The following is a 16,277-nucleotide window of genomic DNA, read 5'->3' on the forward strand; positions in this document are numbered from 1 at the left end:
CCACTGTATTTTCCGCCGATACTGGATCTATATAGAGAATTCCCTCACCTGGTCTGATTCTGACACCTCGTTTTCTTGCTCTTGTGGAAAGGGTGGTGGAACCATTTTAAAATATATTTTTATTAGCATTGTTATATAAACTTTAGAAATTATTATATTTATATACAAAGACAAATACCTTCAGATAATTTAAAATGCTGGAAACAATTTATAATAAAAAATAATTTTAAATTTTAAATAATAATCAAAATAATCAAAATAATCAAAATAATCAAAATAATCAAAATAATCAGAATAATCAAAATAATCAAAATAAAAATACATATAAATATAATATTAAAAAATTTAATTATATAAATGAAGACGATAAACCTTTATTTTATAATTATGATTTTAGAAAAAGAAATAAATATTCATTTTATGTATTGGATTGGTTATGTGTTTTAATGGCAAAAGAAAAATTTTTTTTTAAAAAAAGTATAAATTAAAAAAAAAACTAATTTCAATCATTACTATTTAAAAAACCAAAATATGATGGAAATGTGTTCAGATAATATTTTTAATGAAATATTGAATGATGAACTTCCTTTATTTGATCAAAGCCATCTTTCCCTCCAAGAGTTCGAACTTCCTGTATACGACCAGCCAATTCCTACCCAACCTGAAAAATTCGACATAAAACCTAGAGAATTCTCTGCTAGTGATCCAATATTCAAAAAATTGGTAAATTACAAAAGAAAACTAAACAATTTAAGGGATGTGGCCGAAAATATTAATAAAAAACAAATGGAAATCAAAGAGTTACATTTTGATTTTGCCCGAAAAATATATAGAGGTTTTACAGCAAGGTATCATAGTCAATAATATAATTGACGAATACATAGAACTCCAAAATTTAAAATAAAAAAACTTTTGTAAAATAAAAAGAGTATAAATATTTTCATTTTTATTTTTATTTTTATTTATTTAATCAAAATTGAAAAAACACACAAATACACAGAAACATGAATACAGATATTGAAAATAGAAACATAGCTGACCTCCAAAAGGTATATCAAAGAATAGAAAATTTAATTAATACTACCGAACCTAGATTAGGAGAGAATGGTTTATATTGTATGTTTTATAAGGGGACCAATGTAAAACTATCCGAAGAGGATAAAAAAATACATATGTTTTACAGAAAAATTTGCCTTTTGTAAAACATTTTTTTTCAAAATAATTAATAAAATACAAAACAAAAAAATTATAATTTTTTTTTAATTTTTTTGATTAATTTAAAAAAAATTTTTTTTAATCATTTTTATTATTCAACTCAATATCATAAACAAATAAAAAACAAATAAAATGGAAGAAGGAACTTTGGTTTATATAGTAATGAAATTCTGGGTAAAATATTATAAAGAACATTCACAACTTTACTAGGCGGGTTTATGCGCAGTGTTTATTAACCAAGAAAAAATAACCGGTTCTGAATATGTGGATGACATACTTAGAAGGTACCAGTCTTTATCAATGCACAATTGTAGGTCGGGAAATAAAACAACTCACACCTAGCGCCTGGAAAAAGAGAAAAAACTCTATCATATAACTTATATATTTAATTAAATTGTATTATAAAAAAATTAAAAATAAATAAAAAATAAAACTGTATTTGTAATCTTTTTTAAAAAAAAAATTATTCATTATTTTTAAAACCAAACAAAAACAAATAAATAATTTTATTAAATTTTATTAAATTTTATTTAGTTTTAAATTTTTTAAATATGAGTGATTTAATCACTTTCGTCGTAACTTAATTTTTTTTCTCGCTGTTTTTTTATTTTTTATCTTATTTTTTGGGTATTTTTGAGATCCGTTTCAATTTTATTTAATGAGGTTTTGATTTTTTCCTCAGATGACTGATACAATAACTTTAAACCAATATTGAGTGATTCAATTCAACAAAATATTGAATATTGTTTTTCTTTTATTTTATCAATAGAAATAAATGTTTGAAATATTTTTATATCTTTATTTTTCATATACAAGTTGTATGAAATTGTTTCAATTGGATCTTGGGCTGGTAAATAAAATTTTTTTTCACCAAAATAATCAATAACTTTACTAATTTATATAAAGTTATATATTTATTAAAAATAAAATAAGCACTTACTGGTGAATCTTCATGATAAACATATGGATTAATTTTCCATTCATATACCAAGTTATTTAATGACTTTTGGACTATTCCACCATTATATATTTATAATTGCATTTTTCGTAAATATGAAAAGAAAACATTTATGCAAAAATTGGTCTGGGGTGCTAATAAATATCAAGGAAAATCATTAAAAAATAACAAGTATTATAGATCATACAAAAATCAAACCTATTATTTAACATAAAAAATAACAAGTAATATGGATCAGACAAATATTGGGTTTATTTAGATATTTTATCCAAGTTAATAAAAATCACTTAATGAAATAAAGGTATTGAACACAAAACAAGATTAATAGCAATTTAATAATTAAAAAATTAAATCTCTTAAAAAAATTTTTTAAAAAATTTTTTTTCAAAAAAAAAAAAAAGTTATTAAAATTTTTAAATTTTTTTAATGCTAATAAATAGCAGTTTCATTTTATTTAATTTGATTGTTTGTATTAATCAAAAAATAAAATTAAATACAATTTATCTGAAAGTGGTACTAATTGTTATGGTTGTACCTCCTACATTTCTGATGGTTATTTTACAACCGCCAAAGTCACGAGAGAATTCAGTAGAGTTTTTAAACATATGTGTTTCTTCTTCAGTAGCAGCAGATGAGATTTTAAAAAAACCTTCACCATCAGCTTCAATTTTGACAAGAGTTTGACTTTCAGGAGAAGATGGCTAAAATTATATTAGTTTATTATTTAACTATTTTGAATATAAAGAGAATGTTATACCTACAATATCACTTTTTGATTCTGTTGGTTCTGATTATAAAAAAAAAAAAAAAATTAGAAAAATTTCTTTAAAATATTTAATAAAAAACTAGAATAGCATACTTAGAGTCCATGGTCCATGTGACACTTTTCATTTTAAAAAAAATAAATAATTAATATAAAGATAAATTGGTTTTTTTTTTTTTTTTTTTATAATTACTTTTTATTTATTTTTTTTTTTGGCCGAAAAAAAAAAAATTAAAAAAATTTTTTTTTTAAATTTTGGGGGGGGGGAGGGGGGGTTTTAAAAAAAAAGGGGGGGTTTTTTTTTTTTTTTTTTTTTTTAAAAAGGGGGAAAAAAAAAAAAAAAAAAAAAAAAAAAAAAAAAAAAAAAAAAAAAAAAAAAAAAAAAAAAAAAAATTTTAATCTGAATTTTTGGATGTTAAAATCATATTGGGAAGAGGTAAATTATATAAATTGGTTATGGTAATAAAAAAAACCACTTCACCAAACCCTTTTTATGTATTGCGTTAAAAAAAAAAAAAATTATAAAAAAAAAAATCAATCTCTTTATAATCCAGATTTTGGTTTTCAATCTCATTATAATTAACCAAAATTTTTTTAACCCTTTTATTTTATTTAAAAATAATTAAATTTATTTTTTAACCCAATAAATTTTCTTTTGGCTATTTGAATGGTTATAAGGTTAATATAATGAAAGGAATTTTTAAAATCACCCAAAACACTTAACCAATCAAAATTTAAAAAATGTGTGAAATACCTTGCACTGTATTTTACAATCTAAACAACTAAATCTTCTATTTTTTTACTTGTTTTACTTTAAGATTTAAAATTACCAAACTTATTGAAGATAATTTTTTAAAGGAGTTAAATTTTTTCATTTTTTCATTTTTATTATTTTTGGATTTAATAAAACTGTTTACAATTTATCGATATGGTTTTGTGAAGGTTTTTGAAAGGAAAATAAAAATTATATAATTAATAAAATTAAAAATTTAAAAAAAAAAAAAAATTTTATGATTATTTAAAAAAAAACCAAAAAAAAAAAAATAAAATTTTTAAAAAAATTAAAAAAAATTTTAAAAAAAAATTAAAAGAAAGGGGAAAAGAGAAAAATTGTGATGGGTGTGTTTGTGCTGTTATTTTACATCTATTTGCAAATTTTAAAAATCGATAAAAATGAATAATTTTTTTTAAAAGAGATAACTTTTAAAAAAAAATTTTAAATGAATAAGCTGACAATAATGGGTAAAAACTGAGAATAAAGATAATTTTTATTCTCTAATTTGCATAGAAACTATTTAAAAATTTTATCTATGCTTGATTTGGTCCTTTAATTTTTTTACTTATAATTAAAATAAGTGTTGTTAAACCAGTCAAGACCTAATTATTTAGAGAAAAAAATTTTGGTTAATTATAATGATTTAAATTTTAAAATATATTATTAATAATTACCTTCGTAAAGACCGTCACCTGAGGTGGCCCTAGTTGGTTGGATATACCATGTTCTTTGACGAAGAGCGTGGAGATTGAGTCTATACGTGATCTCAGAAACTCTCATGGCATTTGGAAGACAGAAAAATAAAAGAAAGGCATCACGTAATTCATTTCATTGATCATCTTTTGGAGTTCATCATGTGCCTCTTTAATTCTTTCTCTATCGTTTCAATCGACGACAAAGATGAGACATTGAGTGTTTTGGTAATAATGTCTCAATAGTGGTCTAATTTTATCTTGATCACCGATATCCCACGAGGTAAAGTTAAAGTTTTTGAATTGGACTAAAATTATGAAACAAATAAAGTTATATTAAAATACGGAAAAAATTTTGGATGATTAAAAATTATTAATTATGATGTAGGTAGAAAACTTTAACTTTTTTTTCCCATTTTTCTTTTATATTTAAATAAATGGCTGGGTTTAGATTCTGCAGACATAAATAAAAATATAGATAATTAATATATGGAATTAAAAATAAATAAAATTTCAATTAATGTTAATAAAAAAATTTTTAATTTATTTTTGTTTTAATATTTTTAAATCAAAAAAAAAAATAAAAAAAATAATATTTTTAAATTTACACCAAACATCAAAAGTGTTGGGTAAAAAAAAAGATGCGGTACAAAGTAAGTGGGTTTTTTTTTTTTTTAAACCTTTAAGTGTCAACACAAGGTTGCACTCTGGCCAAAAAAATACAAAATTTGTATTAAATTTATTTTTGCACATAAATATGAATAAAACAATTAACTTTGATAATTAATGTTACAATTGATCAAAATAAAATAGAAAGATGTCATTTTTATATGTGTAGTAATGGTTATTCAATTCAAGCTATAAACTATTAAAACTCAAAGTTGTTCAAGCTTAATTATAAATCAAAGAATATAAATAATAAACAATAAATCAATTAACTGTAAATTTTTAAATAAACTTTAAAATAAATATATATATAAACATAAAATCTAATTTTATATTTTAAAATAAAGATATATATACTTTGTTGAATAGAGAGTATATATTTTTATAAATATATTCATTTTTTTTAACTCAAAACACTGCCAAAATGCATTTTTTTTTTTTTTTAAAAAAATTTTTTTTAAAATTTTTTATACACTCTTAAGGGTTAATGATATAATTTATTATGTTTTTTTTAAAATAAAATTGAAATATACAAAGGTTTTATTATTTTAAGAAAAAATGATTATTATTGTAATAATCTTCGAATACTGTTATATATATAATATTAAAATATAAAGACATATAAATTATAAAACCTTCATACCTAAACTGTTTGTAAATAAATTAAAGACTCTTTTAAAAAAAACCTTTTATACAAATATTATTGTGTGATTAACACCTTTATTATATTAATTCTAAAAATTAAATTATGAAAATTAAAAATTAAAAATTAATAGAACGTTATTAAAAAATATATTATTAACAAATATTAGAATCCGAGATATCTAACAACTATTAATAATCACTACAATAGTAAATATTTTTTTTTTTAATAAAATAAGAGGGAGGAAGATATTCATTATTTTTACATAATCTAATTTTAATAAATAAATCTTTGGTGCAACATAATATTTAAAATTATTATTTAAAGTTTTACCTAACTTTTTTATTTTTTTTAATTTAAGGGTCTATCACTATTTTTAATTAAATGATAATAAAAATCGACAAATTGCTTATAGTTTTTAATTGAAATTCTTTCATCAATACCATGGAATCTTGCCAAATCACTATTTTCGAGGTATAATGGATTGAATCTGTAGATGTTTTTAGAGAGATTCCAATAATGTTTAGTATCTGTATTTGCAACCATAATAGTTGGTGCAACAATAACATCAGGATATTCTTGTAAAACTGTAGTTTGAATAAGTTTGAATGATGGATCATCAGTTGATGATACTGGTGCTGGTTCGGTTTTTTGTGATGATGTAATGACAACACGTTCATCATTGATAGTCTTTCTGACATGTTCAATAATTTCGTCGACAGTATTACCTGGAGCTACACGGAAATTAATTAAAGCAGAAGCTTGATGTGGAAGAACATTTGCTTTATTACCTGCATTGAAAATAGTGAGGGCTGTAGTGGTTCTTTGCAAGGTATCAAGTGTTGGTTTACCAGATAATACCTTAACTAAAATTGGTTCGAATAACCAAAGATTTGAAAATATAATTCTGTATGGTAATGTACATTCTCTACCAACGAAATCAAATAGCTTTCTAATTTGAGATAATGATGGAGATGGTGGATTCGCTTCTACTTTAGAAACTGCTTTAGCTAAAACTCCAATAGCGCTTTCACGTTTTGGCATTGATGAGTGACCTCCTTCAATTTCTACATTCAAATGAACATTTACGTAGCCTTTTTCAGTAACACCTACAGCGGCAATTGGTTTATTTAGACCTGGGAATACAGGTGGAACGATAATGGGTAAACCTTCATCTAAAATATATTCGAATGGTCCAATCTTGGCTTTAGTAAAGTGTTCATTAATGAATTTTGCACCTTCATCACCACCCAATTCTTCATCGTGACCAAATGCTAAATAAAATGAACGTTGGGGTTTATAGCCTTGAGCTAAAAGATCCTCGATAGACTCCAAAATTGACATCACAGTTTGTTTATCGTCCATAGATCCTCTACCCCAGATATATCCATCTTGAATTTTACCCTCAAATGGGGCATAAGTCCATCTCTCTCTATTTAAAATTGGTACGACATCCATATGGCCACAAAGTAAAATTGGTTTTAAACTGCTATCCATACCTTTCCAATGATAAACCAAACTATAATTATTTATAACTGTTAATTCTAAATGCTTATTAACTCTTGGGAAAATCTCTTTAAAATATCCATGTAGTTTTTTAAACTCGTCTTTACAATAGCCAAATTCTTCATTTTCACCAAATGAAATTGTTTCAAATTTTATGGCCTAAAATAAAAAAAGATAAAAAATTAATACCTTTATTTTTTTTTTATTTTTTTTTTATATTTATTACATTTGATAATCTTTGAGCTAATTCCATTTCTGTTAATGTTGTAAAAGAGTCTATATGGTCATCTGTTAATGGTTCGGTATTTGGTTGTTTAGATGTAAATCTTATTGTGTTAAAAGTGATTATAAAGATTAACCCTAAAAATAAATATAAAATTGTTTTTTTTATAATTCCACAATATCCATTATTTGATGATTTTCTATTCTTCTTTTTATTATATTTATCATCTTCCATTTTTACTATTAATTAATGTAATGAAAAAAAAAAAAAATAAATGAAAAAAAAAAAAAAAAAGATATTTTTTTTTTATAAAAAATAATTAAATTTATAAAAAAAAAAAAAAAAAAAAATTGAACAATGATTTTATATATATAAAATGAAAAATCTTTAAAGTTTTTTTTTTTATATTTAAAAAAGTATTTATTTACATTGAATTTATATAGAATATTTTTCTTTAGGAAACAAAATAAAAATCTTTGATCATAGTTATTGGGGTGGTGTGTGTTTTAAAAGTTTTTATAAAAATGTGTAAAAATATTTGTGGGGTGATATGTATTTTCAGAACATTAGTTGATGTTGAATTGTTATGCTATTATTATATTATTATATTATTATATTATTATATTATTATATTATTATATTATTATATTATTATATTATTATTTTAAAATATATGTGCTAAAATTTATTTTTTAGTTTCTTCAATTTGTTTAGTTGCAGATTGATCTTTTGCAGCTTGATCTTTTGCTTCCATATTTTTAATAAACTCTTTAATAAATTGTTCTTCTTCTAATTTTCTAATCTATAGATATATAAATTGTGTTTTGTATTATTAGTTTTTTTTTGTTTTAAATTGTTATTATACAATGAAAATGATTTAATTACTTTTCTTTTTTCTAATAACTCCATTGTAGCACCAGTGACATAAACACCGAATGCTAATGAACTAAGAGCAAAAACAGAAACAACTGTTTTATGAAGAAAATTGGCAATTTTAGTTGGTGCGCCTGACATGTCTTTTTAATTATAAACCAAATTATATATTGAAATAATGATTTTTGAAAAAAAAAAATAAAAAATAAAAAATGAAAAAAAAAAAAAATAAAAAAAAAAAAAAATAAAAATTACAAAAAAAAAAAAAAAATCGTTTTTTTCTTTAAAGAAACTAAATGAAAACTATAATTTTAAAATCAACAATAATTTAATTTATATTTTAATTTTAATTAGGTTTTAATTTAAACTTTTAATAAAAAATAAACTTTTGTTTTAAAAATATAATTTGGGTTTTAAAATTTTAGTTAATTTTTTTTTTTTAAATATAAAGAAAAGAAAAGATACCTATACCTAATTTGTTAAATAATAATTAAATATATTTGAATATTAAATTACCCCTTTTCGTTTTATAATTTTGATGAATTTCATATTATAATTTTTTTTTTTAAAATTATTTTTTTTCATAAAAAATTTTTTTTTTTTTTTTTTTTTTCATTTTTTTTAAAAATTTATTTTCATTTTTTTTATTTTATTTTTTTTAATCTATAAATAAAAAAAAAAAAAGATAGAAAGATGAATAAAGAATTTGATTTCAATGATTTATCAAATAAATCATCACAAATTGTAAACAAAATCTCATCATTTTCTAGTCCTATTGGTTTATCAACATTAAATATTGAAAGAAATCTTCAAGAAATTGGTGATACCTCGAAACATTTAAATGAAGTTACATCATCAAGAACACTTACAAACCCATTAGAATCAAATATATTACAAGATGCGTAAGTTTATAATAAATTTATTTAAACTTTTTTCAAAAAAATTAAATATTAATATTATTTTTTTAAAAAGTAAAATTACAACAAAATACGCATTGGAACAAAAACAATTTACTAAAAATTTAGCAAGTATTAATACATCATCATTTACAGGAGTTGAAACTATACCAACAGATATTGATGGTTATTTAAAAGATAGATTTGAATATATTATATTTACAGCTATTGGTGATATTCAAAAAAAAACATCAAAAGAATTTCAAACACATTATGAAGAGACATCAATTCATGATTGGAATAAAGATAAAAAGTATTTAGAAGAAATCCTTGGTCAAAAATATATTAAAACCAATCAACCATTTGGAGCTTCACAATATGGCCAATCATCATTAATGCGTAGTGGATTCGGTGGCGGCAGTTCATCTCAATTTAGACCAACTGCAACAATGAATGGTGGATTACAATCACAATTTAGACCATACCAATCAACAACTACACCAATTGGTGGTAATATAAACTCATTTGGACAATCAACTTATATTCCAATGGATGATGGTCGTACTAAATTATCAAATAAAATGAAAAAGTATGCAGATATTATTCAAGAGTTTGACATTCATATGGCAGATGAGTCAAAAACATCTGGTTTCCCATTGGTTCATAGACTCAAAGATGCTATGTTATCAGAAGGTTCATCATCAACATCAAACGTTGTTCATCATGCATGGGGTTTATTATTATCATTGACCAACGAAGTAGATAGTGGTACATTGGATCAAAAAACACAAACTGTTAGACATCAACCAAAGCAACCATCTAGACCATCAGTAGTCGAACTCGTTAAGAGATCAGTATCATTTTTAGAGAGTCAATTTTGTCAAGTTATCGAGAACCGTCTCCCAAAAAACTCAAATATATCATTGCCACTCAACATCATTCTTGCCTATATTAAATCACTCAATTTATACACACAAGTCGATAGCGATAACGAAAGTTATGATGGATGCTCTATTTGGTGTATTGTTTTCTATCTTATGAGATGCGGTTATCATAGCGAAGCTCAAAATTTTGCATTGGAAAAATGTGGATCACGTTATATGGATATCTTATTACCAATTTTCAACGATCGTTATAAAAGTCAAGGTTGCACCAAAGAGCAAAGAGAAAGAATTATGCGTGAATTTAACACTGCCAAAACTGAAAGTAAAGATGCTTTCAAGATCTCAGTTTTCAATCTTTTAGCTACTGGTGATTCATTAATTAGTAAACAACAAGCTGTAATCTCTATTCAAGACTATATTTGGTGGAAATTAAACTTTATTGGATCTGTTGACTCTGGTAACCAACAACAACAAACTCAACTTTTAGAAAATTTACAAACCGATGTAAAATCAATCATTGAAAAAAATAAAGCAAACTTTGATAATTTAGAAGTTTTCCAAATGCTTTTAGCTATTCAACAATTTGAAGATGCTGTAGCTAGTTTATATCAAGCCAATACAGAAGATGCTTTACACATAGCCATCGCTTTAGATTACTATAGACTTTTAAGAACCTCAACTCAAACCAACAGTGTATATCAATTCAACATCAATAACAACTCTGTCAATCAATACCAACAACAACAAAAATTACAACAACAACAATCACAACAAGAAATTTATGACTTTAACGATAAATCAATTCGTTTAGTTTCAATGATCAAACAATATACAAAACGTTTCTCTTTCGAAGAAAGTAGAGAAGCTCTTTTCTATTATCTTTTAATTACAGATAATAATATTAAAATTCGTGAAATTTCAGAATTAGTAGTATCATCAACAAATAGTTATAAATTTGCTCAAGAATTATCAACTTTTTCTGTAATTATTAATTTTTTTTTTTTAAAATATTAAATAATTAAAATATTAATATTATTATTATATTTTTATTTAGGAATTTATAAATAAACAACAATGGAGAACTATTATCGAACAATCAGCTTTAGAATTAGAAAATAAAAATAATTATCAAGGTGCTATCGAGTTTTGGTTAATGATTGAAGAATATGCAAGAGTTTTAGAAATCTATAATAGTAGAATTTCAATTTTATTAACAACTATTTCAAGTGAAAGAGATCAATTATATCAATTTGGTAAAGGTTTATTCATTAACGATCAAACTAAATTAAAAACTACAACAACTGCAAGAACAAGTTATTTAGCATTCGAACAATTATTAAAACTTTGTGACTTTTTCGATTTCTTTAACAAGGGTAAATATACTGAGGCTTTAGAAAAAATTGAAAATCTTGATATCTTACCATTAGAAGAATCTAAAATCGATGCCAAAGTACAAGATTATCGTTTCCTTAGTCCACATATTACCAGAAATTTCTCATCAATCATTCAAGCTTATGCAGATATTATTATTAAACAATATAATTTACTTAAAAGTTATGACGATGTAACTTCAAATCAATTTAATAGTGGTGTATTTTCAGGTAGAAAAGAATCAATTCAAAATTATCAATCTAGAATCCAATGTATTGCTTTATTTGCTGGTAAAATTGATTTCCCAATGTCAAGTAATATTTTACCAAGACTTATGAATTATTTTATTTCAATGCCAAAATAAATAACTTTTTAAAAAAAAAATAAAAAAGAATTTATAAAAATTTTATATTTAAAAAAAAAAGAATTTTTTTATTTTTAGTTTTATTAGTTTTAGTTTTATTTTAAAATAACCATTCTGAATTTGTAGCATGTGAAACGTATACCAATGTATTTGATCTTAACTTGGCTGGTACCTTCCAATACTCCTCGACAATTATATCTGCGACACATGAGGAGGTAGTCCAAACAAATAAAATTTGCTTTTCCCACTTATCTACTGTAGCTTCTGTTGAAGCAATGACACCAAACAACTTCTTGTATAAGAGATTTCTTGCATACTCTGGAGTAAAAACGGCCTTGTAGGTCTTTCCGTTTAAATCAAAGAAGTTTATTATACGTACAACACTAACACCAATGTGGCTTCCATCGATATCGACTGAAAAATCGGTAATTTTTGAACCTGGAGCGTATTCGATTTCAGTTTCAGTTCTCTTTAATTGGGCGCCGAAACAATGATGTAAAACTTCATAACCCAAAACTTCAGACCAAACAGAGTTACCACCGGCATTTGGAGTTTCTAATATACGTCTGCCGCCCTTTGAAAGTATGAAATGTTCTGGGTCATCAACTAATGGCTCGTAATGATCTACAATGATATCACCACAATGCTTATCCTTTAAACATGAATAGAAGAACTCTGTATTGAGTGAATTACCATATACACACCAAGTAGCCTTGACAATTAAACGTGGATCAGCAACTGGTCTATTGAAAGTATGGGACTTTGAGCATGGTGAAACTTCAATATCATTGGCGCAATTATTTTCTTCTAAATACTTTATAAATTCATCTAAATTTCTAAAGGTAATTGTAGCTGTATTTTGGATAGTTGAACAGACAGATATTTGGTCATTATCTTCAAATATAACTGAATCCATATCTTGGAAATCTGTAAACCATTCTAAGAAATCAGATTCATCTGCTGTGCGTACAGAGTTTGAAGACTTGTTTAAAACATTGTTAAAGTTATTATTGTTATTATTATTTCCTGAGAAATCAACCCTTAACTCTTGGTTAAGGGTCTCTGAATTGAGGTTATGACTACATAACCTCTTAGAAGATTGTAATGAATGAGTGTGGTTGTTGTTGTTGTTGTTGTTGTTGTTGTTGTTGTTTTGGTTGAGGTTGTGGGTGATTAGGTTTGCATTGTTTTGGTTGAAGGTGATACATGTTGAGTTGTTTAAGGCAAGTTGAGTAGGAGCCCTTCTTTTCATAGTATGTGTTACCATGATGTTGCAAAGTTGTTGAGATGGTATTGTTAGTTGTGGTGCTGGTTGAACATTTAACTGATAGCAAGGATAATTTAAATAATACCACTTGTAAAAGGCTACTAAAAAGACTTTGCATACTGATAATAATAGCTTTTTCATAAATTTCAATAATTGATGAGATGATAATGGAACGCATGAGCCATGAGGAACGAGAGGAGTTTGCTGAAGAGTGCATCTTCTCAAAACATCCATCATCATTGAGTGCGCAACGATCAAAGCAATTCTTACGATTGACCCAGCCAAAACCATTATTGAAATTGCCTTGATTGGAAGCGACTTGGTTTGAGAGGATGGCAAAAACACAACTTTCAACAGCCTTGACAAAATGATTCTCCCTTTCTCTAACCCTTCTAAAACAAGTATTGAAGATATCTTGGATTGTAGCGTCACCAACCATTGATGAACAAGATATTGGCTCTTGTTCGACTTGCTTTTGGAATATTTCTCTATTTTCAAATTGGGCCCTGGCAAAATACCACTCTTCTTCGGCCTCATTGAAGGTTGAATTGTGGGATTCAAAACAATTCTTGTTAATGACTGGTAAAGTAGAACAAACATTGTTTAATTCCATGACACTGTTTGAAGATAAATGATGGTTCTTGTTAACCCTGTTGTTTGAGGTGTTGTTGTTGTTGATGATGTTCATTTCATTAAAAAGTTCAGAGGCGCTTAAAATTGGAAAAGTTTGGTTGTCACTGGTCTTACAAAAGGTGTTGACATTCATTTTTTCAAACATTTCTATTGAAATTTGGACTGGAACAAAAACGGTAACAAATTGATTGTTGTTGAATGAAGACATTTCTAAGTTAAATTTTGAGTTTTTGGGAAAAAAGTTAAGTGGTTTTTAAATTTATTAAAAAAAAAAAGCTTTTTTTATATTATAAAAAAAAAAATATATATTAGTATATAATTTTAAAATTTAAATTTATATTTTTATTTTAATATTATTATTTATTATTTATTATTTATTATTTATTTATTCTTTATTATTTATTATTTATTATTTTAACAAGATGGTATTATATTACTTTTTTAAAAAAAAATAATTATATAAAATTATTTTTTTATTGATGCGTTATTGTTATAATTTTTGATTAAATATATGTACAAAAAAAAAAAACTGTTTATAATTTTTTTTTTTTATTTATATTAGAATTTTATTTATATTAATTATAAGTTTAAATATATTTACCTTTTGAAATAATAAAAAAATTTTATTTTATATAGAGAAAAAAAAAAAAAAAAAAAAATTTTGTTTCTCATTTTATATATTTATTATTTTTTATTTCTCAATTTAATTTAATTTTTTTTTCTTAATTTTTTTTTAATTTTAATTTTTAAATTTTTTTGTTAATAATTATTTAAAATATGGGGGGAGATTGAACAAAAAAAATACATTATTATAAAAAAACAATTACAAAAAAAAAGTACAATTCCAAATATAACTTTTAAACAAAAAAAAAAAAAAAAGATAAAAAAATAATAAATAAAAAATAATAATTAAAAAATAAAAAATAAAAATAAAAAATAAAACGAAGTTTGAACTAAAATTGTAATCATTTTCAAATAAAAATAGAAACATATATAAAGATGATCAAATAAAGTTTTAATTTAAAAAAAATGAATAATTAATTCGTATATTAAAAAAAAAAAATTTTAAAAAAAAAAAAAAAAAAAATTTTAAAAAAAAATAAAAAAAATAAAACTAATTCGTAAAATTTTTTCATTTTTTTTTTATTTTTTTATGACAATCATTGTATTTATTTAAAATTAAACTATTATAATATTAAAATCATAATAACCAAACTAAATATAAATATAAAATATAAATATAAACAATATAGGTCAATAAATATTATATAGTAGAAAAAAATGAACTATTTTTCATGGATGCCATGGGGAAAAAAGAAATCAGATGAAAATACAAATTTAAACGATAATATTAAATCAAATACAGAAACCGAAAAAATTAAAGATACAGCACCAACAAGTGAAACTAGTAATATAGATGCAGAAAAAAACCCTCAAAAAACCACAACCACAAACAAAACCACTCAACCTAAAAAAGAAAAAACCCTCGATGAAAGAAAATTTGATATGGTTGATTTAATTGTAGATCCACCCATCAACCATGTAAAGATGACACCAGAACTATATGAATCACTTGCAAATGTTGGTAGAAATGGAACATCACCTTTTACACCATCACAATCATTATGGCTCAATGGTATAGTTGGTGGTTCAATTGGTTATATAATTTCAAATAGTATTTTTAAAAACAATCCATTGGTCAGATTCAGAAATACAATGATTTTTAGTTCAACATTTTTAGGTGCTTACTATTTTTCAAATAACTATTTCAAAGCCTCCAAATATGACCATATAAACTTTTTATATAAAAAAGATAGTTTTATCAGAGAATGTGATGTCTATTTTTCAAATGAAATTCTTCCCTATATAATAGAAAAAGATATAAAAGATAGCAAATATAGAATCACTTCAAATGGTGATATTGTAGATCCAGAAACTTCAGAAGTAGTATTAAAAAATTATAATGGTAGTCTTAAAAAGTTTTTTAACCCATTAAATGTTGATTAATAGTAATAATAATCGATCTTTAAAAAAAAAAAAAAAAAAAAACAAAATAAAATAAAATAATAAAATTAAAACCTATACCAAAAACTAAATCAATATCTTAATATCACTAGTTTATTTTATATTTAAAAAAAAAAAAAAAACACTACATACAACACAACCCAAAACACACAACACCCAACACAAATATTAATTTTCAGTGATCTTTTATATTTTTAAAAATGATTTTTTTTTTTTTTGTTTTTTTTTTTAAATTTATTGATCTTTAAATAGAGATAAATTTTATTTATTTTATTTTATTTTATTTTCTTTTTTTTTTTTTATTTTTTTTTTTCACCAGGACCACTGCAGTAAGATGTTTGTAAAAAAAAGAATTTAGAAAAAAAATAAAAAAATAATAAAAAATTAATTTTTTTTTATAAAAAAAAAAAAAATTTTTTTACATACGTTTTTTTTTTTTTTTCTGATTACTGCTTTAAAAGATATTTTAATAATTATATAAAGATATATATATTTATTAAAATATTTAATTAGTATGATTTTG

The 16,277-nt window shown here is 23.4% G+C and overlaps 8 protein-coding genes across 8 annotated transcripts; 4 read left to right on the forward strand and 4 right to left on the reverse strand.

Annotated features, from left to right (window-relative positions):
- Positions 1-531: 531 nt before the first annotated feature.
- On the forward strand, positions 532-864 carry DICPUDRAFT_75231 (uncharacterized protein; the record flags this gene model as incomplete). The annotated part of the gene is made up of 1 exon (XM_003284198.1): positions 532-864. One exon carries the CDS (start codon positions 532-534, stop codon positions 862-864), a length of 333 nt encoding a protein of 110 aa, XP_003284246.1.
- Positions 865-1,004: 140 nt separating this feature from the next.
- On the forward strand, positions 1,005-1,799 carry DICPUDRAFT_148030 (uncharacterized protein; the record flags this gene model as incomplete). The annotated part of the gene is made up of 2 exons (XM_003284199.1): positions 1,005-1,116; positions 1,750-1,799. 2 exons carry the CDS (start codon positions 1,005-1,007, stop codon positions 1,797-1,799), a joined length of 162 nt encoding a protein of 53 aa, XP_003284247.1.
- Positions 1,800-2,598: 799 nt separating this feature from the next.
- Positions 2,599-3,061, reverse strand: DICPUDRAFT_71595 (uncharacterized protein; the record flags this gene model as incomplete). Its single annotated transcript, XM_003284226.1, has 3 exons — positions 2,599-2,874; positions 2,935-2,960; positions 3,033-3,061. Coding segments are annotated over 3 exons (252 nt in total), but the record flags the coding sequence as incomplete, so codon positions are not given.
- Positions 3,062-6,063: 3,002 nt separating this feature from the next.
- On the reverse strand, positions 6,064-7,675 carry DICPUDRAFT_148033 (uncharacterized protein; the record flags this gene model as incomplete). Its single annotated transcript, XM_003284227.1, has 2 exons — positions 6,064-7,377; positions 7,445-7,675. The coding sequence occupies 2 exons, from the start codon at positions 7,673-7,675 to the stop codon at positions 6,064-6,066; spliced, it is 1,545 nt and encodes a 514-aa protein (XP_003284275.1).
- A 451-nt stretch (positions 7,676-8,126) lies between these two features.
- DICPUDRAFT_27344 (uncharacterized protein) lies at positions 8,127-8,455 on the reverse strand (the record flags this gene model as incomplete). The annotated part of the gene is made up of 2 exons (XM_003284228.1): positions 8,127-8,243; positions 8,327-8,455. 2 exons carry the CDS (start codon positions 8,453-8,455, stop codon positions 8,127-8,129), a joined length of 246 nt encoding a protein of 81 aa, XP_003284276.1.
- A 552-nt stretch (positions 8,456-9,007) lies between these two features.
- DICPUDRAFT_148035 (uncharacterized protein) lies at positions 9,008-11,829 on the forward strand (the record flags this gene model as incomplete). The annotated part of the gene is made up of 3 exons (XM_003284200.1): positions 9,008-9,216; positions 9,287-11,075; positions 11,149-11,829. 3 exons carry the CDS (start codon positions 9,008-9,010, stop codon positions 11,827-11,829), a joined length of 2,679 nt encoding a protein of 892 aa, XP_003284248.1.
- Positions 11,830-11,869: 40 nt separating this feature from the next.
- DICPUDRAFT_52804 (uncharacterized protein) lies at positions 11,870-13,008 on the reverse strand. The gene has a single exon (XM_003284229.1). It carries the CDS (start codon positions 12,743-12,745, stop codon positions 11,930-11,932), a length of 816 nt encoding a protein of 271 aa, XP_003284277.1. The 5' UTR covers positions 12,746-13,008; the 3' UTR covers positions 11,870-11,929.
- A 2,002-nt stretch (positions 13,009-15,010) lies between these two features.
- Positions 15,011-15,736, forward strand: DICPUDRAFT_75236 (uncharacterized protein; the record flags this gene model as incomplete). The annotated part of the gene is made up of 1 exon (XM_003284201.1): positions 15,011-15,736. The coding sequence occupies one exon, from the start codon at positions 15,011-15,013 to the stop codon at positions 15,734-15,736; it is 726 nt and encodes a 241-aa protein (XP_003284249.1).
- Between the last annotated feature and the right edge of the window lie 541 nt (positions 15,737-16,277).

This window comes from Dictyostelium purpureum (genome assembly GCF_000190715.1).
Source record: "Dictyostelium purpureum unplaced genomic scaffold DICPUscaffold_21, whole genome shotgun sequence".
In the NCBI taxonomy this organism is placed as follows: Eukaryota; Evosea; class Eumycetozoa; order Dictyosteliales; family Dictyosteliaceae; genus Dictyostelium; species Dictyostelium purpureum.